The sequence below is a fragment of the Salmo salar genome, chromosome ssa16, assembly GCF_905237065.1.
Source record: "Salmo salar chromosome ssa16, Ssal_v3.1, whole genome shotgun sequence".
NCBI classification, from domain to species: Eukaryota; Metazoa; Chordata; class Actinopteri; order Salmoniformes; family Salmonidae; genus Salmo; species Salmo salar.
Genome location: NC_059457.1, coordinates 39,797,159 through 39,820,892, shown reverse-complemented (window position 1 = coordinate 39,820,892; position 23,734 = coordinate 39,797,159). Strand labels below are relative to the sequence as shown.

The window sequence follows — 23,734 nt, the reverse complement described above, 5'->3', positions numbered from 1 at the left end:
TGGTGCTGTTGTGTTAGGAACGATTGGAGTACTGTATACCAATGATGGGCCTTTTCAGCAGGGTTCTCTTGAAGGCCTTCACTTGCTCACGTTCTCTCTCTCTTTCTTCCCTCTCTCTCCCTCCTACCTCTCTCTCTCTCTCGCTTCCCTACCCCTCTCTTCTCTCTCCCCCTCCTCCTTCTACAGACAGCATGAAGGGAACGTGCTGGCTGAACATCCAAGATGGCCGCTGTGAGGTCAACATCAATGGTGCCACGCTCAAGTCCGAGTGCTGCTCTACACTGGGAGCTGCGTGGGGCAGTCCCTGTGAACGCTGCGAGATCGGTCAGTACAAACACACACACACCTAATAAACGTAATGAAGTGTGAGGTGTGTACAGTAACTGCTGTCTCTCTCCACAGACACTGCCTGTTCTAGAGGGTTCGCTCGTATGAAGGGAGTCAACTGTGAAGGTAAGACACTAATCGACTCCCACACACACACACACACACACACACACACACACACACACACACACACACACACACACACACACACACACACACACACACACACACACACACACACAGTCAACTGTGAAGGTAGCAGACCCTCTTCTTCCCTCCCTGTGGTATTCCATTCACCCTCCCTCCCACAGAAGATGATGAGCCATAGAGCACAGTGAGTCTTGTAATATTGTCCCTATTTCCTCCCTGCAGACATCAATGAGTGTGAGGTGTTCCCGGGGGTGTGTACCAACGGGCGCTGTGTCAATACCCAGGGCTCCTTCCGCTGTGAGTGTGGCGAGGGGCTCACTCTGGACGGGAGTGGACGCACATGCGTGGGTAAGACACCACTGTCACCAACATAAACTCTGGCAGACACCATGCATTTTTATAATAACAGAAATCAGAACTGGCTATTATGTATCTTTGCTGTTGACTTCACACATATACTATATTTAAGCAATAAGGCATGAGGTGTGGTATATGGCCAATATACCACGGCTTAGGGCTCTTCTTATGCACGACGCAACGTGGAGTGCCTGGATACAACCCTTAGCCGTGTTATATTGGCCATATACCACAAACCCCTGAGTGGCCTTATTGCTGTTATAAACTGGTTACCAACATAATTAGAGAAGTAAAAATAAAGGTTTTGTCATACCCGTGGTATACGGTCTGATATACCACGGCAGTCAGCCAATCAGCATTCAGTGCTCGAACCACCCAGGTTATAATACACTATAAAATATGAATGATAACCTACATGGGAGAAAAGACATCATACAAATTTGGTGAAAACAAATATTAGCATTGTTAGAATATTGTGGCATTAGCCGTAAAGTTCTGTATGTCTGACTGTTGTCCGTCCATCTGTCTGTCCGTCAGACGTGCGCAGCGAGCAGTGCTACATGAAGTGGCACGAGGATGAGTGTGGCGAGCCGCTGCCCGGGCGCTACCGCGTGGACATGTGCTGCTGCTCCGTGGGCGCGGCCTGGGGCATTGACTGTGAGGAGTGTCCCAAGGTGGGCACCCCGGAGTACAAGGCCATCTGCCCCAGAGGACCAGGCTTCGCCAACCGAGGAGACATCCTGACTGGCAGACCCTTCTACAAAGGTAGGCACTAACACTCATTATCTAGTCTTGGTAACACTTTCATTTGCGTTGTGATAATGTAGCATTCACAACATATTCATGAAGCCTTCATGAGTATCACATAAAGAGTCCTAATCTTCTGAACACCAGTAGGTATGTTTCTTACGCTAACAGCTTCCGAGTAAAGAGCTACACACAAAACACGTACACCATTATGGCCTCACGCCAGCAGTTGCAAACCAACCACAGCATCTAATCTCGTTAACCACTAGGCATTTTTTTAGATGATGTTGATGTTTGTCCGTTGTGTTGTCCCTCCATAGATGTGAATGAGTGTAAGGTGTTCAGCGGCCTGTGCTCCCACGGAACCTGTCGCAACACCATCGGCAGCTTCAAGTGTCGCTGCAGCAGCGGCTTCGCCCTCACCATGGAGGAGAGGAACTGCACAGGTATGGAGAGAAGGGGAGAGAAAGAGAGAGGAGAGAGAGAGAGAATGATAAGGGGGGAGAGGGAGAAAATTATGTTTATTCCATAAAAAAGCATTTTAAAATCTGTATGATTAAAGCAGAAATCTATATCTTCAGTAAATATCCTTGTATATGAATTATAGTTGAAGTCGGAAGTTTACATTCACTTAGGTTGGAGTCATTAAAACTCGTTTTTCAACCACTCCACAAATTTCTTGTTAACAAACTATAGTTTTGGCAAGTCGGTTAGGACATCTACTTTGTGCATGACACAAGTCATTTTCCAACAATTGTGTACAGACAGATTATTTCACTTATAACTCACTGTATCACAATTCCAGTAGGTCAGAAGTTTACATATACTAAGTTGACTGTGCATTTAAACAGCTTGGAAAATTCCAGAAAACGATGGCATGGCTTTAGAAGCTTCTGATAGGCTAATAGACATCATTTGAGTCAATTGGAGGTGTACCTGTGGATGTATTTCAAGGCCTACCTTCAAACTCAGTGCCTCTTTGACATCATGGGAAAATCAAAAGAAATCAGCCAAGACCTAAGAAAAAAAATTGTAGACCCGCACAAGTCTGGTTCATCCTTGGGAGCAATTTCCAAACCCCTGAAGGTACCACGTTCATCTGTACAAACAATAGTACGCAAGTATAAACACCATAGGACCACGCAGCCGTCATACCGCTCAGGAAGGAGACGCGTTCTGTCTTCTAGAGATGAAGGTACTTTGGTGCGAAAAGTGCAAATCAATCCCAGAACAACAGCAAAGGACCTTGTGAAGATGCTGGAGGAAACCGGTACAAAAGTATCTATGTCCACAGTAAAACGAGTCCTATATCAACATAACCTGAAAGGCCGCTCAGCAAGGAAGAAGCCACTGCTCCAAAACAGCCATTAAAAAGCCAGACAACAGTTTGCAACTGCACATGGGGACAAAGATTGTATTTTTGGAGAAATGTTCTCTGGTGTGATGAAACAAAAATAGAACTGTTTGGCCATAATGACCATTGTTATGTTTGGAGGGAAAAGGGGGAGGCTTGCAAGCAGAAGAACACCATCCCAACCGTGAAGCTCGGGGGTGGCAGCATCATGTTGTGGGGGTACTTTGCTGCAGGAGGGACTGGTGCACTTCACAAAATAAATGGCGTCATGAGGAAGGAAAATTGTGGATATATTGAAGCAACATCTCAAGACATCAGTTAGGAAGTTAAAGCTTGGTCGCAAATGGATCTTCCAAATGGACAATGACCCCAAGCATACTTCCAAAGTTGTGGCAAAATGGCTTAAAGACAACAAAGTCAAGGTATTGGAGTGGCCATCACAAAGCCCTGACCTCAACCCGATAGAAAATTTGTGGGCAGAACTGAAAAAGTGTGTGCGAGCAAGGAGGCCTACAAACCTGACTCAGTTACACCAGCTCTGTCTGGAGAAAAGGGCCAACATTCACCCAACTTATTGTGGGAAGCTTGTGGAAGGCTACCCGAAACATTTGACCCAAGTAAAACAATTTGAAGGCAATGCTACCAAATACTGATTGAGTGTATGTAAACTTCTGACCCACTGGGAATGAGATGAAAGAAATAAAAGCTGAAAGAAATCATTCTCTCTACTATTATTCTGATATTTCACATTCATAAAATAAAGTGGTGATCCTAAATGACCTAAAACAGGGAATTTTTACTAGGATTAAATGTCAGAAATTGTGAATAACTGAGTTTGAATGTATTTGGCTAAGGTGTGTGTGAACTTCCGACTTCAACTGTATGTAGTATTTGAGAATGTTTTAGGGGCAGAAAAAAATACATAGATATATATTTTTTTTTTAAACACTCCTGCTAGGCACAGACGTCAATTCAATGTCTATTCCATTGAAATGATGTAGAAACAACATTGATTCAACCAGTGTGTGCCCAGTGGGCTGTTTGTTGACACAGATTCATTTCCGCATGAGATCAGTAAAGCAATGCTGAATATTATGTTATATTATATTATTATGCTGAAAATTATATTATAATGCTGAATATTATATTTCTGTAATGTGCATTCTTCCCTCTGTCTCTCCTCCCTGCTCTGTCTCTCCTCCCTCTGTCTCTCCTCTCTCTCCTGTCTCTCCTCTCTCGCTCCTGTCTCTCCTCTCTCTCCTCCCTCCTCTTTCTCCTCCCTCCTCTGTCTCTCCTCTGTCTCTCTTCCCTCCTCTGTCTCTCCTCCCTCCTCTGTCTCTCCTCCCTCCTCTGTCTCTCCTCCCTCCTCTGTCTCTCCTCCCTCCTGTCTCTCCTCCCTCCTCTGTCTCTCCTCTGTCTCTCCTCTGTCTCTCCTCTGTCTCTCCTCACTCCTCTGTCTCTCCTCACTCCTCTGTCTCTCCTCTGTCTCTCCTCCTTCCTCCCTCCTCTGTCTCTCCTCCTTCCTCTGTCTCTCCTCTGTCTCTCCTCCCTCCTGTCTCTCCTCCCTCCTCTGTCTCTCCTCCCTCCTCTGTCTCTCCTCCCTCCTCTGTCTCTCCTCTCTCCTCTGTCTCTCCTCCCTCCTCTGTCTCTCCTCACTCCTCTGTCTCTCCTCCCTCCTCTGTCTCTCCTCACTCCTCTGTCTCTCCTCCTTCCTCTGTCTCTCCTCCTTCCTCTGTCTCTCCTCCTTCCTCTGTCTCTCCTCTGGATCTCCTCCCTCCTCTGTCTCTCCTCCCTCCTCTGTCTCTCCTCTGTCTCTCCTCCCTCCTCTGTCTCTCCTCTGTCTCTCCTCCCTCCTCTGTCTCTCCTCCCTTCTCTGTCTCTACTCCCTCCTCTGTCTCTGTGTCTCAGATATTGATGAATGCCATATCTCTCCGGACCTGTGTGGCCACGGAACCTGCGTGAACACCCCTGGCAGCTTCGAGTGTGAATGCTTCGAGGGCTATGAAAGTGGCTTCATGATGATGAAGAACTGCATGGGTGAGTCACGCCCACAAACAGACACACACTGCTCTCTAGCTGACTGGAGAGTGGGAGAACTTCCTCAGAGATCCTCTGTGCAGGTCATTTTTGACAGCTGACCTCATTGCACTCTGTCCCTCTATTGTCCTCCCTCTCTTCCTTCCTCCCCCTCTCCCCTGCAGATTTCGATGAGTGTGAGCGGAACCCTCTGCTGTGTCTAGGAGGCACCTGTCTGAACACAGAGGGGAGTTATGAGTGTGAATGTCCCCCCGGACACCAGCTTAGTCCCGATGGTTCCTCCTGCGAAGGTAGGTCATATATCCATCCACAGTGCACACTATACATTACACACACACCCACACACACCTAGAATATGAGACACTATACATCACAGTTTTCTTCTGTTTTTTACATCATCCCAAAGTCATCTGGAATGCATTTTTAAGTTAACCAGACATTAACCCCTTTTAAAAAAAAATTTTAATTTATTTTGCCGTTATTTTACCAGGTAAGTTGACTGAGAACACATTCTCATTTACAGTAAAGACCTGGGGAATAGTTACAGGGGAGAGGAAGGGGATGATTAGGTAACCGTGATGGTATGAGGGACAACTTGGGAATTCAGCCAGGACACCGGGGTTAACACTCCTACTCCATAAAATCATCTGAAGGTATTCTACTACTTTCTATGTTGTCTACTGTGGAAGCTCGTTCTTTAGATTTAAGCTGACTGTCATGTCCTCTCTGTGTGTTTCCAGATGTGAACGAGTGCCAGCTGAGTGACAACCTGTGTAAGAACGGCCACTGTGTCAACATGGTGGGGAACTACCAGTGCTCCTGTGACACGGGCTACCAGGTTACACCAGACAGACAGGGCTGTGTGGGTGAGTGACCACTGACTGAGACATGTCATCATTTGTCTTTGGGGGGGGGGGGTGCCATACTTCAGTGTACTGAAATACCTGACATACAGTAAGTTTACAAAAATGATCATTAACAGACTTTGCTGATCACTTAGAAGCATTTTGTCATATCAGAAAAGGAAATATTTGAGTTTTGTGTGTGTGTGTGTTACTTACCTGTAATCCATCTGATTGCAGATATTGATGAGTGTACCATTATGAACGGAGGCTGTGACACACACTGTACCAACTCAGAGGGCAGCTACGAATGCAGCTGTAGTGAGGGATACGCTCTCATGCCTGACCTCAGGACCTGCGCTGGTACGTATGTCACTGGGATACACACACACACACACACACATACACACACACACATACACACTCATGGAAAACAGTCATGTTAACACTCACTCTGTCACACCCGTGTAGATATAGATGAGTGTGAGGACAGCCCTGATATCTGTGATGGAGGCCAGTGCACCAACGTGCCTGGAGAGTACCGCTGTCTCTGCTATGATGGATTCATGGCCTCCATGGACATGAGGACCTGCATCGGTGAGACTATTCTCTTTCTCCCGCTCTCTCTGTCTCTCTCGCTCTCCCCACCTCTCTCTCGCTGTATCGCTCTCTCTGTCTCTCTCGCTCTCCCCACCTCTCTCTCTCGCTCGCTGAATCTCTCTCTCTCTGTCTCTCTCGCTCTCCCCACCTCTCTCTCGCTGTATCTCTCTCTCTGTCTCTCTCGCTCTCCCCACCTCTCTCTCTCTGTCTCGCTCTCTCTCTCCTTGACCCTGTTAGACATACTCCTCTGTCGCCTCTCCAAGACCAGTTAACTCATGTTCCTCTGTGTGTGTGTTCCTGTCTGTGTGTCCAGATGTGAATGAGTGTGAGCTGAACCCTAACATATGTCTACATGGAGACTGTGAGAACACCAAGGGATCTTTCATCTGTCACTGCCAGCTGGGGTACTTTGTTAAGAAGGGCTCCACCGGCTGCACAGGTACAGTACACGCATATGCACACAGACACACACACAGACACACACACACACACACAGACACACACACACACACACACACACACAGCACCGTGGGCTACACACACATACTGGTAGTAACAGCAAGGGTATTACTGTAAAACACTATCTTGGTTAGGACGCTGTCATGAAGCTTTGGTCATGTTTAACTTCCGAGTACACACTATAATGTATAAACCAGAGTACAGACTATAAGGTATAAACCAGAGTACAGACTATAAGGTATAAACCAGAGTACAGACTATAGGGTATAAACCAGAGTACAGACTATAAGGTATAAACCAGAGTACAGACTATAATGTATAAACCAGAGTACACACTATAATGTATAAACCAGGGTACAGACTATAAGGTATAAATCAGAGTACAGACTATAAGGTATAAACCAGAGTACAGACTATAATGTATAAACCAGAGTACAGACTATAAGGTATAAACCAGAGTACAGACTATAAGGTGTAAACCAGAGTACAGACTATAAGGTGTAAACCAGAGTACAGACTATAAGGTGTAAACCAGAGTACAGACTATAAGGTGTAAACCAGAGTACAGACTATAAGGTATAAACCAGAGTACAGACTATAAGGTATAAACCAGAGTACAGACTATAAGGTGTAAACCAGAGTACAGACTATAAGGTATAAACCAGAGTACAGACTATAAGGTACAAACAGAGTACAGACTATAAGGTATAAACCAGAGTACAGACTATAAGGTGTAAACCAGAGTACAGACTATAAGGTATAAACCAGAGTACAGACTATAAGGTATAAACCAGAGTACAGACTATAAGGTATAAACCAGAGTACACACTATAAGGTATAAACCAGAGTACAGACTATAAGGTATAAACCAGAGTATACACTATAAGGTGTAAACCAGAGTACAGACTATAAGGTATAAACCAGAGTACAGACTATAAGGTATAAACCAGAGTACACACTAAGGTATAAACCAGAGTACACACTATAAGGTGTAAACCAGAGTACACACTATAAGGTGTAAACCAGAGTACAGATTATAAGGTATAAACAGAGTACACACTATCAGGTATAAACCAGAGTACAGACTATAAGGTGTAAACCAGAGTACAGACTATAAGGTATAAACCAGAGTACACACTATAAGGTATAAACCAGAGTACAGACTATAAGGTATAAACCAGAGTACAGACTATAAGGTGTAAACCAGAGTATACACTATAAGGTGTAAACCAGAGTACAGACTATAAGGTATAAACCAGAGTACAGACTATAAGATATAAACCAGAGTACACACTATAAGGTTTAAACCAGAGTACAGACTATAATGTATAAACCAGAGTACAGACTATAAGGTATAAACCAGAGTATACACTATAAGGTATAAACCAGAGTACAGACTATAAGGTATAAACCAGAGTATACACTATAAGGTGTAAACCAGAGTATACACTATAAGGTATAAACCAGAGTATACACTATAAGGTATAAACCAGAGTACAGACTATAAGGTATAAACCAGAGTACAGACTATAAGGTGTAAACCAGAGTACAGACTATAAGGTATAAACCAGAGTACAGACTATAAGGTGTAAACCAGAGTACAGACTATAAGGTATAAACCAGAGTACAGACTATAAGGTATAAACCAGAGTACAGACTATAAGGTATAAACCAGAGTACAGACTATGAGGTATAAACCAGAGTACAGACTATAAGGTGTAAACCAGAGTACAGACTATAAGGTGTAAACCAGGGTACAGACTATAATGTATACAGACTTTAGGGTATAAACCAGAGTACAGACTATAAGGTATAAACCAGAGTACAGACTATAAGGTATAATCCAGAGTACAGACTATAAGGTATAATCCAGAGTACAGACTATAAGGTATAAACCAGAGTACACACTATAAAGTATAAACCAGGGTACAGACTATAAGGTATAAACCAGAGTACAGACTATAAGGTATAAACCAGAGTACACACTATAAAGTATAAACCAGAGTACAGACTATAAGGTATAAACCAGAGTACAGACTATAAAGTATAAACCAGAGTACAGACTATAAGGTATAAACCAGAGTACACACTATAAAGTATAAACCAGACTACAGACTATAAGGTATAAACCAGAGTACAGACTGTAGGTATAAACCAGAGTACAGACTATAAGGTATGAACCAGAATACACCAGAGTACAGACTATAATGTATAAACCAGAGTATACACTATAAGGTATAAACCAGAGTACACACTATAAGGTATAAACCAGCGTACAGACTATGGGGTATAAACCAGAGTACAGACTATAAGGTGTAAACCAGAGTACACACTATAAGGTATAAACCAGCGTACAGACTATGGGGTATAAACCAGAGTACAGACTATAAGGTGTAAACCAGAGTATACACTATAAGGTGTAAACCAGAGTACAGACTATAAGGTATAAACCAGAGTACAGACTATAAGGTATAAACCAGAGTACACACTATAAGGTATAAACCAGAGTACACACTATAAGGTGTAAACCAGAGTATACACTATAAGGTGTAAACCAGAGTACAGACTATAAGGTATAAACCAGAGTACAGACTATAAGGTATAAACCAGAGTACACACTATAAGGTATAAACCAGAGTACACACTATAAGGTGTAAACCGGAGTACACACTATAAGGTGTAAACCAGAGTACAGATTATAAGGTATAAACAGAGTACACACTATAAGGTATAAACCAGAGTACAGACTATAAGGTGTAAACCAGAGTACAGACTATAAGGTATAAACCAGAGTACACACTATAAGGTATAAACCAGAGTACAGACTATAAGGTATAAACCAGAGTACAGACTATAAGGTATAAACCAGAGTACACACTATAAGGTATAAACCAGAGTACAGACTATAAGGTATAAACCAGAGTACAGACTATAAGGTGTAAACCAGAGTATACACTATAAGGTGTAAACCAGAGTACAGACTATAAGGTATAAACCAGAGTACAGACTATAAGGTATAAACCAGAGTACACACTATAAGGTATAAACCAGAGTACACACTATAAGGTGTAAACCAGAGTACAGACTATAAGGTATAAACCAGAGTACAGATTATAAGGTATAAACAGAGTACACACTATAAGGTATAAAGCAGAGTACAGACTATAAGGTGTAAACCAGAGTACAGACTATAAGGTATAAACCAGAGTACACACTATAAGGTATAAACCAGAGTACAGACTATAATGTATAAACCAGAGTACAGACTATAAGGTGTAAACCAGAGTACACACTATAAGGTATAAACCAGAGTACAGACTATAAGGTATAAACCAGAGTATACACTATAAGGTGTAAACCAGAGTACACACTATAAGGTATAAACCAGAGTATACCATAGGAAAAACTATAAGGTATAAACCAGAGTACAGACTATAAGGTGTAAACCAGAGTACAGACTATAAGGTATAAACCAGAGTACAGACTATAAGGTGTAAACCAGAGTACAGACTATAAGGTGTAAACCAGGGTACAGACTATAATGTATACAGACTTTAGGGTATAAACCAGAGTACAGACTATAAGGTATAAACCAGAGTACAGACTATAAGGTATAATCCAGAGTACAGACTATAAGGTATAATCCAGAGTACAGACTATAAGGTATAAACCAGAGTACACACTATAAAGTATAAACCAGAGTACAGACTATAAGGTATAAACCAGAGTACAGACTATAAGGTATAAACCAGAGTACACACTATAAAGTATAAACCAGAGTACAGACTATAAGGTATAAACCAGAGTACAGACTATAAAGTATAAACCAGAGTACAGACTATAAGGTATAAACCAGAGTACACACTATAAAGTATAAACCAGAGTACAGACTATAAGGTATAAACCAGAGTACACACTATAAAGTATAAACCAGACTACAGACTATAAGGTATAAACCAGAGTACAGACTGTAGGTATAAACCAGAGTACAGACTATAAGGTATGAACCAGAATACACCAGAGTACAGACTATAATGTATAAACCAGAGTATACACTATAAGGTATAAACCAGAGTACACACTATAAGGTATAAACCAGAGTACAGACTATAAGGTATAAACCAGAGTACAGACTATAAGGTGTAAACCAGAGTACACACTATACGGTATAAACCAGCGTACAGACTATGGGGTATAAACCAGAGTACAGACTATAAGGTATAAACCAGAGTACAGACTATAAGGTATAAACCAGAGTACAGACTATAAGGTATAAACCAGAGTACAGGCTATAAGGTGTAATCCAGGGTACAGACTATAAGGTATGAACCAGAATACACCAGAGTACAGACTATAATGTATAAACCAGAGTATACACTATAAGGTATAAACCAGAGTACACACTATAAGGTATAAACCAGAGTACACACTATAAGGTGTAAACCAGAGTACACACTATAAGGTGTAAACCAGAGTACAGATTATAAGGTATAAACAGAGTACACACTATAAGGTATAAACCAGAGTACAGACTATAAGGTGTAAACCAGAGTACAGACTATAAGGTATAAACCAGAGTACACACTATAAGGTATAAACCAGAGTACAGACTATAAGGTATAAACCAGAGTACAGACTATAAGGTATAAACCAGAGTACACACTATAAGGTATAAACCAGAGTACAGACTATAAGGTATAAACCAGAGTACAGACTATAAGGTGTAAACCAGAGTATACACTATAAGGTATAAACCAGAGTACACACTATAAGGTGTAAACCAGAGTACAGACTATAAGGTATAAACCAGAGTACAGATTATAAGGTATAAACAGAGTACACACTATAAGGTATAAACCAGAGTACAGACTATAAGGTATAAACCAGAGTACACACTATAAGGTGTAAACCAGAGTACAGACTATAAGGTATAAACCAGAGTACAGATTATAAGGTATAAACAGAGTACACACTATAAGGTATAAACCAGAGTACAGACTATAAGGTGTAAACCAGAGTACAGACTATAAAGTATAAACCAGAGTACACACTATAAGGTATAAACCAGAGTACAGACTATAATGTATAAACCAGAGTACAGACTATAAGGTATAAACCAGAGTATACACTATAAGGTATAAACCAGAGTACAGACTATAAGGTATAAACCAGAGTATACACTATAAGGTGTAAACCAGAGTACACACTATAAGGTATAAACCAGAGTATACACTATAAGGTATAAACCAGAGTACAGACTATAAGGTATAAACCAGAGTACAGACTATAAGGTGTAAACCAGAGTACAGACTATAAGGTATAAACCAGAGTACAGACTATAAGGTGTAAACCAGAGTACAGACTATAAGGTGTAAACCAGGGTACAGACTATAATGTATACAGACTTTAGGGTATAAACCAGAGTACAGACTACAAGGTATAAACCAGAGTACAGACTATAAGGTATAATCCAGAGTACAGACTATAAGGTATAATCCAGAGTACAGACTATAAGGTATAAACCAGAGTACACACTATAAAGTATAAACCAGAGTACAGACTATAAGGTATAAACCAGAGTACAGACTATAAGGTATAAACCAGAGTACACACTATAAAGTATAAACCAGAGTACAGACTATAAGGTATAAACCAGAGTACAGACTATAAAGTATAAACCAGAGTACAGACTATAAGGTATAAACCAGAGTACACACTATAAAGTATAAACCAGAGTACAGACTATAAGGTATAAACCAGAGTACACACTATAAAGCATAAACCAGACTACAGACTATAAGGTATAAACCAGAGTACAGACTGTAGGTATAAACCAGAGTACAGACTATAAGGTATGAACCAGAATACACCAGAGTACAGACTATAATGTATAAACCAGAGTATACACTATAAGGTATAAACCAGAGTACACACTATAAGGTATAAACCAGAGTACAGACTATAAGGTATAAACCAGAGTACAGACTATAAAGTGTAAACCAGAGTACACACTATAAGGTATAAACCAGCGTACAGACTATGGGGTATAAACCAGAGTACAGACTATAAGGTATAAACCAGAGTACAGACTATAAGGTATAAACCAGAGTACAGACTATAAGGTATAAACCAGAGTACAGGCTATAAGGTGTAATCCAGGGTACAGACTATAAGGTATAAACCAGAGTACAGACTATAAGGTGTAAACCAGAGTATACACTATAAGGTGTAAACCAGAGTACAGACTATAAGGTATAAACCAGAGTACAGACTATAAGGTATAAACCAGAGTACACACTATAAGGTATAAACCAGAGTACACACTATAAGGTGTAAACCAGAGTACAGACTATAAGGTATAAACCAGAGTACAGATTATAAGGTATAAACAGAGTGCACACTATAAGGTATAAACCAGAGTACAGACTATAAGGTGTAAACCAGAGTACAGACTATAAGGTATAAACCAGAGTACACACTATAAGGTATAAACCAGAGTACAGACTATAAGGTATAATCCAGAGTACAGACTATAAGGTATAATCCAGAGTACAGACTATAAGGTATAAACCAGAGTACACACTATAAAGTATAAACCAGAGTACAGACTATAAGGTATAAACCAGAGTACAGACTATAAGGTATAAACCAGAGTACACACTATAAAGTATAAACCAGAGTACAGACTATAAAGTATAAACCAGAGTACAGACTATAAGGTATAAACCAGAGTACACACTATAAAGTATAAACCAGAGTACAGACTATAAGGTATAAACCAGAGTACACACTATAAAGTATAAACCAGACTACAGACTATAAGGTATGAACCAGAATACCCCAGAGTACAGACTATAATGTATAAAACAGAGTATACACTATAAGGTATAAACCAGAGTACACACTATAAGGTATAAACCAGAGTGCAGACTATAAGGTATAAACCAGAGTATACACTATAAGGTATAAACCAGAGTACAGACTATAAGGTATAAACCAGAGTATACACTATAAGGTGTAAACCACAGTACACACTATAAGGTATAAACCAGAGTATACACTATAAGGTATAAACCAGAGTACAGACTATAAGGTATAAACCAGAGTACAGACTATAAGGTGTAAACCAGAGTACAGACTATAAGGTATAAACCAGAGTACAGACTATAAGGTGTAAACCAGAGTACAGACTATAAGGTGTAAACCAGGGTACAGACTATAATGTATACAGACTTTAGGGTATAAACCAGAGTACAGACTATAAGGTATAAACCAGAGTACAGACTATAAGGTATAATCCAGAGTACAGACTATAAGGTATAATCCAGAGTACAGACTATAAGGTATAAACCAGAGTACACACTATAAAGTATAAACCAGAGTACAGACTATAAGGTATAAACCAGAGTACAGACTATAAGGTATAAACCAGAGTACAGACTATAAAGTATAAACCAGAGTACAGACTATAAGGTATAAACCAGAGTACACACTATAAAGTATAAACCAGAGTACAGACTATAAGGTATAAACCAGAGTACACACTATAAAGTATAAACCAGACTACAGACTATAAGGTATAAACCAGAGTACAGACTGTAGGTATAAACCAGAGTACAGACTATAAGGTATGAACCAGAATACACCAGAGTCCAGACTATAATGTATAAACCAGAGTATACACTATAAGGTATAAACCAGAGTAAACACTATAAGGTATAAACCAGAGTACAGACTATAAGGTATAAACCAGACTACAGACTATAAGGTATAAACCAGAGTACAGGCTATAAGGTATGAACCAGAATACACCAGAGTACAGACTATAATGTATAAACCAGAGTATACACTATAAGGTATAAACCAGAGTAAACACTATAAGGTATAAACCAGAGTACAGACTATAAGGTATAAACCAGAGTACAGACTATAAGGTGTAAACCAGAGTACACAGTATAAGGTATAAACCAGCGTACAGACTATGGGGTATAAACCAGAGTACAGACTATAAGGTATAAACCAGAGTACAGACTATAAGGTATAAACCAGAGTACAGACTATAAGGTATAAACCAGAGTACAGGCTATAAAGTGTAATCCAGGGTACAGACTATAAGGTATAAACCAGTGTACAGACTATAATGTATAAACCAGAGTACAGACTATAATGTATAAACCAGAGTACACACTATAAGGTATAAACCAGCGTACAGACTATAAGGTATAAACCAGCGTACAGACTATGGGGTATAAACCAGAGTACAGACTATAAGGTATAAACCAGGGTACAGACTATAAGGTATAAACCAGAGTACAGACTATATGGTATAAACCAGGGTACACACTATAAGGTATAAACCAGAGTACAAACTATAAGGTATAAACCAGAGTACAGACTATAAGGTGTAAACCAGAGTACAGACTATAAGGTATAAACCAGAGTACAGACTATAAGGTATAAACCAGCGTACACACTATAAGGTATAAACCAGCATACAGACTATGGGGTATAAACCAGAGTACAGAATATAAGGTATAAACCAGGGTACAGACAGAAGGAGAGAGGGACTAACATTTTATGTCTTTTCCTCTATTGATCTCTCTCTTATTTCTTCCAGATATCGATGAGTGTGAGATTGGGGCTCACAACTGTGACATGCATGCTGCCTGTCTCAACGTTCCTGGGAGCTTCAAGTGTCGCTGTCGTGACGGCTGGGTGGGAGACGGCATCAAGTGTGTAGGTGAGTTCACTATAACGCTGGCCTGGGGAAGAAAACTGATTCCTCTGTTCAGCTCTCTATGGCCAGGAGATGTGACCACTAGGCGGCAGGTAGCCTAGCGGTTAGAGTGTTGGGCCAGTAACTGAAAGGTTGCTAGTTTGAATCCCAGAGGCGACGAGGTGAAAAATATGCCGATGTGCCCTTGAGGAAGGCACTTAACCCTAATTTCTCCAAGGTCTCCATTGATAATGGCTGACCCTGACTGTGACCCCACTCTTGTTTGACCCTTCTCTCTCCCCATAGACGTGGATGAGTGTTCCACTGAGGAGCACAACTGCAACCTCAACGCAGACTGTGTCAACACGCCCGGCTCCTACCGCTGTGCCTGCAAGGAGGGCTTCAACGGGGACGGCTTCTCCTGTTCAGATATGGATGAGTGTGCTGACAACGTGAACCTGTGTGAGAACGGCCAGTGTCTGAACGCTCCGGGGGGCTACCGCTGTGAATGTGAGATGGGCTTCACCCCCACCGAGGACAGCAAGGCCTGCCAGGGTCAGAATGACACACTCTTCTTTTTCACCCTGTGATTCCTCTCATTTTATCACCATAGATCCTGACTGATCGTCTCTGTGTTTTCCATCGGTAGATATTGACGAATGTAACTTCCAGAACATCTGTGTGTTTGGAACGTGTCAGAATCTACCGGGAATGTTCCGGTGTGTCTGTGACGACGGATACGAGCTGGACCGCAGCGGAGGAAACTGCACTGGTGAGCAACACACACCCTCTTCCACACACTGACAACTCTGCCACAGCATCGCTCTGTACCAACCCAATCTGGTATCCCACATATTTCTCCATCAATTTGGACTTTCTATTCCCTCACTGTACCTCCTCAATCTCAGGAATGCAGCCGCAGCAAGTCTGTGAGATTAACAGGGGTCTTTCTGCTTTCTCAAGTCCTTTCACAGTCTGAGAGCATAGCTTTCATCGAGTGTATGTGTCGTGTTAAAGTGTTTGTGTGTGGCTCTATGTGTTGTCTACTGTTGGTCCTAAAGTGTGTGTTTCTGGCTCTGTGCGTTTGTGTTCCAGACATTAACGAGTGTGCGGACCCTGTGAACTGCATCAATGGCTTGTGTGTGAACACACCAGGAAGCTACCTGTGTAACTGCCCTCCTGACTTCGAGCTCAACCCTACTGGAGTGGGCTGTGTGGGTAAGTACTGGACAACTGGCATCAGAGCAATGCTAATGTCTCGTAGCCATGGAGATGAAGACACCTCAGCCAATGAATGATTGTCAGAAGGTGTTGATGGGTGTAAGTGTAACAATAGTTTCTTTCCCTCCTCTCAGACACGCGAGTGGGCAACTGTTTCCTGGATACGTTGGCTCGCGGCGACGGGGGCATCTCCTGCAGCGCTGAGATCGGCGTGGGCGTCACCCGCGCCTCCTGCTGCTGCTCCCTGGGAGGAGCCTGGGGGAACCCCTGTGAACTCTGCCCCCCCATCAACTCCAGTACGTAAAATAAAGCTTGGTCGAACCAAAACATGACAGACATTTTCTTTTTGAAAAATACGGGGGAAAAAACGATCTGAGCTAATCGTGCCCAATTCCACTTGTGTTTTTGAGGGTATGTTGTGCTAGTTTGATGTTTCGTGGGATTTTTTGGTCTATAGCTGAGTACAAGACACTGTGTCCTGGAGGAGAGGGCTTCAGACCCAACCCCATCACTGTCATCCTGGAAGGTAACACATCCTCTCTGTCCTATTCTTCTACTCGTCCTGTTTGTATTGGAGTATGTCCCAACAAACTAAACCGGACTCTCTCTCTCTCTGCCCCACCAGACATTGATGAGTGCCAGGAGCTGCCAGGCCTGTGCCAGGGTGGTAACTGTGTCAACACCTTCGGCAGCTTCCAGTGCGAGTGCCCTGCAGGCTACTACCTCAACGAGGAGACACGCATCTGCGAGGGTAAGAGGGCAAAGGTTGCAGAGGGGTCAGATGTCAATACGGTCTGTTATGTCTGTACTGTCTGTAAGTTGGGTACTTATTCAGTACTGTACAGTTAGAGGGGTATTATGTTAGCACTGTGGGTAACTGTCTATATTGTCTGTTTGTGTGTGTAGATATTGATGAGTGCACAGCCCACATTGGAATCTGTGGTCCTGGTACCTGCTACAACACCCTGGGGAACTACACCTGCGTGTGTCCTCCTGAGTACATGCAGGTCAACGGAGGAAACAACTGCATGGGTGAGTCAGACCACACTGGGTACCGTATATATGTGAATAAACACTTTACTAATGGTTTATAAACTATAATGGATTCTGAACGGTTATTGAGTTGTGTATTTATGGTAAGTCGTTCTCAACCCTCTCTCTGGTGACATCACAGACATGAGGAAGAGCGTGTGTTACCGCAACTTCAACGACACGTGTGAGAACGAGCTGTCGTTCAACATGACCAAGAAGATGTGCTGCTGTGCCTACAATGTTGGCAAGGCCTGGAACAAGCCCTGTGAAGCCTGCCCTACCCCTGCCACCTGTGAGCTGGAACATAAGACACACAGACATATTATCTCCAGCACTTTCAATACAGCCCCTTAATATGTTCTTAATATGTTCTTGGTGCATAAGTTCACTCAGTTGTTTTGTCCTCTCTCCCACAGCGGAGTACCAGTTACTGTGTGGGAACCAGGCTCCTGGGTTCATCATAGACATCCACACGGGCAAGCCCATCGGTAAGGTCATTAGGTCAAAGGTCAAATAGGTCATAATGGCCTACTGCTTGCTCAACACATAAACTGATCAATGTTGTCGTCATTATTGTAATTTTATGGTACCACTATGTCTGTGTCTATTGTAAATCATACGTTTGAGACTTAATCGAGTAGAAAGGTGCTTTGTGAGTTGAAGAGTAGCTAACATAGCATGATGTTTCTGTATTGTTCCGCAGATATTGATGAGTGTCGAGAGATCCCGGGGATATGTGCCAACGGAGTGTGTATCAACCAGATAGGAAGCTTCCGCTGTGAATGTCCCATGGGTTTCAGCTATAACAATATACTGCTCATCTGTGAAGGTAAGGCTCAGACACACATGCAACTACACACACATACTCCCACTCAGTCTATATATAATCTCTGACACACAAAACAATCGCTTACATTTTAGCAGACACTCTTATCCAGAGCGACTTACAGGAGCAATTAGGGTTAAGTGCCTTGCTCAAGGACACATGGAGAGATTTTTCACCTAGTCGGCTTGGATTCAAACCAGCAACCTTGTCACTGTTCTGTTTGGTCCTCCTCAGCTTCTGAATGACCTCACACTGGGCTTTTACTAGACAGTTATGATCACTGTGACTGACGGTCGCTGCCCGCTGTTGTTTTTCTTCCCTCCAGATATTGACGAGTGTAACAGTGGAGACAACCTGTGCCAACGCAACGCCAACTGTATCAACATCCCAGGGAGCTACCGCTGCGAGTGCTCACCAGGCTTCAAGCTGTCCCCCAGCGGGGCCTGCGTGGGTGAGTCCAGACTCTGTGCCCAGGGACAGCAGGGATTTACCATCTCAGAACAATAGGGGGTTGGAGGGATTATGTTAATGGTTTATGAGTGAAGTGTACTACAGTGATTTTCCCTGTCGAGAGGTAATTGTATGAGAGTTAGATGGTTTATTAGTCAATGGGAAAACACACTGAGATTCGGTGCCTTTTGAGGTCTGAATTTGTCCGAAAAAAAGTTTGATTTCACCTAATTTTAACATTCTATCATAAAGAGAATGTTAAAATGAAAAAGGTTAAATAAATATTTTAGTAAGTGCCTACTAGCTCTTCCTATTCACAGCCCGTCAGCCCTTATATGTTGAACATGGCAGATTGTGTCATCGATAAGCACCTTAATTGGAATGCAGTGGCTGTACAGTAACATGTTATACATGATGTCAGAACTCAGTGGCTGTACAGTAACACGCTATACATGACGTCAGAACTCAGTGGCTGTACAGTAACACGCTATACATGATGTCAGAACTCAGTGGCTGTACAGTAACACGCTATACATGATGTCAGAACTCAGTGGCTGTACAGTAACACGCTATACATGATGTCAGAACTCAGTGGCTGTACAGTAACACGCTATACATGATGTCAGAACTCAGTGGCTGTACAGTAACACGCTATACATGATGTCAGAACTCAGTGGCTGTACAGTAACACGCTATACATGATGTCAGAGCTCAGTGGCTGTACAGTAACACGCTATACATGATGTCAGAGCTCAGTGGCTGTACAGTAACACGCTATACATGATGTCAGAGCTCAGTGGCTGTACAGTAACACGCTATACATGATGTCAGAGCTCAGTGGCTGTACAGTAACATGTTATACATGATGTCAGAGCTCAGTGGCTGTACAGTAACATGTTATACATGATGTCAGAGCTCAGTGGCTGTACAGTAACATGCTATACATGACGTCAGAGCTCAGTGGCTGTACAGTAACACGCTATACATGACGTCAGAGCTCAGTGGCTGTACAGTAACATGTTATACATGATGTCAGAGCTCAGTGGCTGTACAGTAACATGTTATACATGATGTCAGAGCTCAGTGGCTGTACAGTAACATGTTATACATGATGTCAGAGCTCAGTGGCTGTACAGTAACATGCTATACATGACGTCAGAGCTCAGTGGCTGTACAGTAACATGCTATACATGATGTCAGAGCTCAGTGGCTGTACAGTAACATGCTATACAGGATGTCAGAGCTCAGTGGCTGTACAGTAACATGCTATACATGACGTCAGAGCTCAGTGGCTGTACAGTAACATGCTATACATGACGTCAGAACTCAGTGGCTGTACAGTAACACGCTATACATGACGTCAGAGCTCAGTGGCTGTACAGTAACATGCTATACATGACGTCAGAACTCAGTGGCTGTACAGTAACACGCTATACATGATGTCAGAGCTCAGTGGCTGTACAGTAACATGTTATACATGATGTCAGAGCTCAGTGGCTGTACAGTAACACGCTATACATGATGTCAGAGCTCAGTGGCTGTACAGTAACATGTTATACATGATGTCAGAGCTCAGTGGCTGTACAGTAACATGCTATACATGATGTCAGAGCTCAGTGGCTGTACAGTAACATGTTATACATGATGTCAGAGCTCAGTGGCTGTACAGTAACATGCTATACATGATGTCAGAGCTCAGTGGCTGTACAGTAACATGCTATACATGATGTCAGAGCTCAGTGGCTGTACAGTAACATGTTATACATGATGTCAGAGCTCAGTGGCTGTACAGTAACATGCTATACATGATGTCAGAGCTCAGTGGCTGTACAGTAACATGCTATACATGATGTCAGAGCTCAGTGGCTGTACAGTAACATGTTATACATGATGTCAGAGCTCAGTGGCTGTACAGTAACATGTTATACATGATGTCAGAGCTCAGTGGCTGTACAGTAACATGTTATACATGATGTCAGAGCTCAGTGGCTGTACAGTAACATGTTATACATGATGTCAGAGCTCAGTGGCTGTACAGTAACATGCTATACATGATGTCAGAGCTCAGTGGCTGTACAGTAACATGCTATACATGATGTCAGAGCTCAGTGGCTGTACAGTAACATGTTATACATGACGTCAGAGCTCAGTGGCTGTACAGTAACATGTTATACATGACGTCAGAACTCAGTGGCTGTACAGTAACATGTTATACATGATGTCAGAGCTCAGTGGCTGTACAGTAACATGTTATACATGATGTCAGAGCTCAGTGGCTGTACAGTAACATGTTATACATGATGTCAGAGCTCAGTGGCTGTACAGTAACACGCTATACATGATGTCAGAGCTCAGTGGCTGTACAGTAACACGTTATACATGATGTCAGAGCTCAGTGGCTGTACAGTAACATGTTATACATGACGTCAGAGCTCAGTGGCTGTACAGTAACATGTTATACATGATGTCAGAGCTCAGTGGCTGTACAGTAACATGTTATACATGACGTCAGAGCTCAGTGGCTGTACAGTAACATGCTATACATGATGTCAGAGCTCAGTGGCTGTACAGTAACACGCTATACATGATGTCAGAGCTCAGTGGCTGTACAGTAACACGTTATACATGATGTCAGAGCTCAGTGGCTGTACAGTAACATGTTATACATGACGTCAGAGCTCAGTGGCTGTACAGTAACATGTTATACATGATGTCAGAGCTCAGTGGCTGTACAGTAACATGCTATACATGACGTCAGAGCTCAGTGGCTGTACAGTAACATGCTATACATGATGTCAGAGCTCAGTGGCTGTACTGTAACATGTTATACATGATGTCAGAGCTCAGTGGCTGTACAGTAACATGCTATACATGATGTCAGAGCTCAGTGGCTGTACAGTAACATGCTATACATGACGTCAGAGCTCAGTGGCTGTACAGTAACATGCTATACATGACGTCAGAACTCAGTGGCTGTACAGTAACACGCTATACATGACGTCAGAGCTCAGTGGCTGTACAGTAACATGTTATACATGATGTCAGAGCTCAGTGGCTGTACAGTAACATCCTATACATGATGTCAGAGCTCAGTGGCTGTACAGTAACATGTTATACATGACGTCAGAGCTCAGTGGCTGTACAGTAACATGCTATACATGACATCAGAGCTCAGTGGCTGTACAGTAACATGCTATACATGATGTCAGAGCTCAGTGGCTGTACAGTAACATGCTATACATGACGTCAGAGCTCAGTGGCTGTACAGTAACATGCTATACATGACGTCAGAGCTCAGTGGCTGTACAGTAACATGCTATACATGACGTCAGAGCTCAGTGGCTGTACAGTAACATGCTATACATGACGTCAGAGCTCAGTGGCTGTACAGTAACATGCTATACATGATGTCAGAGCTCAGGTTCTCCGCTTCACAACGCTGTATGGGTTTTGACTGACAGCTGTTATAAACTTGAGCACCTGACGTGACAAGAAGATGCCCCATCCCTCCCGCTAATTGGGCTTCTTTTGCACATTTGTTATTGTCTGTGTGAGGGAAATGCTGTAAATTGAGAGGAGTCAATGTGATCTGAAAGATGAGACGTTGGGGATTATATTAAATACCACTGTGATGTCATACAAGTAAACCACACACCTGTGAGTCCAAATGTGCACTTCACATTTCCATATTTTAAAACTCATGTAATTTACAGTATCAACATTTATGATGTCTATGTTTGATCCACAGTTACAAGGATGACATGAGTTATACCCTGGGTTGTCCTGAACATAATGAGCCTTTGTCTGTCATATTGTGAACAAATTTAGCCACGGAACATACACTTGAATGCACTCATGACTCCATTCTATGCATACCAAAATTACAATCTGTTTGTCTGAAGGGCTTTTTGAAAGCCTAACACTATAATATTGTATTTTGTAACTTAGCTGGCCATGTTTTCAATAGAATAAGCTTTCAAATGATGCCCACCTGACCCAGACTGGGTTTATAATGGACCGTTTTTGGATTGCGTGAACAACAACAGTAAGTGTGTGATGGTGGGGATTCAGGGCTGTGTTCCAAACAAAAAACTACAAGTGTGCTTGCTTCAGTTCCTCAATGGCAAAGCTAGGAGAGCTCAAAAAAGCACCTTACAGTTGAAGGCTGTTTCCTTGAGTAATAAGAGTGGAGACACCAGATTTAAGGGGGGCCAATAATTTAGATCTCAACAGGTTGACCATAACAGGGTTGAGGATTCTTTGATCTAAATCAGCCATAAATCCCCTTAATGGAAGCTTGTTGTGTGCAACAGGGAGTGGCAATTTCATTTTTATTGTTAAAACATTTCTAGCCTGTCTATCGATGGTAACAGGGTTGACATGTTTTGCTCGACCCGCTCAGTTTTCCACCACAAAACACCAAACAATTAGCAAAAAAGAATAACCTGCTTTTACACTATGATTTTACTATTATGGGCTTTATTTTCGGCTGGCGTGAAGCCAGCGCAATTGTCAAACGCACACTAGTTTGCGATTTCGACCTGTTTAAGATGGTGCTTTTCTGTATTCGAATCCTAGCGCTAGGATTGGAAATGTACCTGTCTTATATGAGCTGG

At 42.2% G+C, this 23,734-nt stretch overlaps 1 protein-coding gene across 1 annotated transcript in view; it reads left to right on the top strand.

The window, feature by feature from the left end:
• The window catches only part of LOC106573567 (fibrillin-2), a 113,049-nt gene that overhangs the window by 73,918 nt on the left and 15,397 nt on the right, over window positions 1-23,734 (top strand). The window contains exons 21-43 of the mRNA XM_014148716.2: window positions 187-324; window positions 403-453; window positions 700-825; window positions 1,372-1,599; window positions 1,902-2,027; window positions 4,844-4,972; window positions 5,137-5,262; window positions 5,713-5,838; window positions 6,055-6,177; window positions 6,286-6,411; window positions 6,728-6,853; window positions 15,491-15,613; window positions 15,896-16,144; window positions 16,239-16,361; window positions 16,685-16,807; window positions 16,945-17,106; window positions 17,268-17,336; window positions 17,436-17,561; window positions 17,717-17,842; window positions 17,985-18,134; window positions 18,259-18,330; window positions 18,546-18,671; window positions 18,994-19,119. Coding sequence (XP_014004191.2) covers window positions 187-324; window positions 403-453; window positions 700-825; window positions 1,372-1,599; window positions 1,902-2,027; window positions 4,844-4,972; window positions 5,137-5,262; window positions 5,713-5,838; window positions 6,055-6,177; window positions 6,286-6,411; window positions 6,728-6,853; window positions 15,491-15,613; window positions 15,896-16,144; window positions 16,239-16,361; window positions 16,685-16,807; window positions 16,945-17,106; window positions 17,268-17,336; window positions 17,436-17,561; window positions 17,717-17,842; window positions 17,985-18,134; window positions 18,259-18,330; window positions 18,546-18,671; window positions 18,994-19,119 — 3,000 coding nt within the window. The remainder of the gene's footprint in view (window positions 1-186; window positions 325-402; window positions 454-699; window positions 826-1,371; window positions 1,600-1,901; window positions 2,028-4,843; window positions 4,973-5,136; window positions 5,263-5,712; window positions 5,839-6,054; window positions 6,178-6,285; window positions 6,412-6,727; window positions 6,854-15,490; window positions 15,614-15,895; window positions 16,145-16,238; window positions 16,362-16,684; window positions 16,808-16,944; window positions 17,107-17,267; window positions 17,337-17,435; window positions 17,562-17,716; window positions 17,843-17,984; window positions 18,135-18,258; window positions 18,331-18,545; window positions 18,672-18,993; window positions 19,120-23,734) is intronic.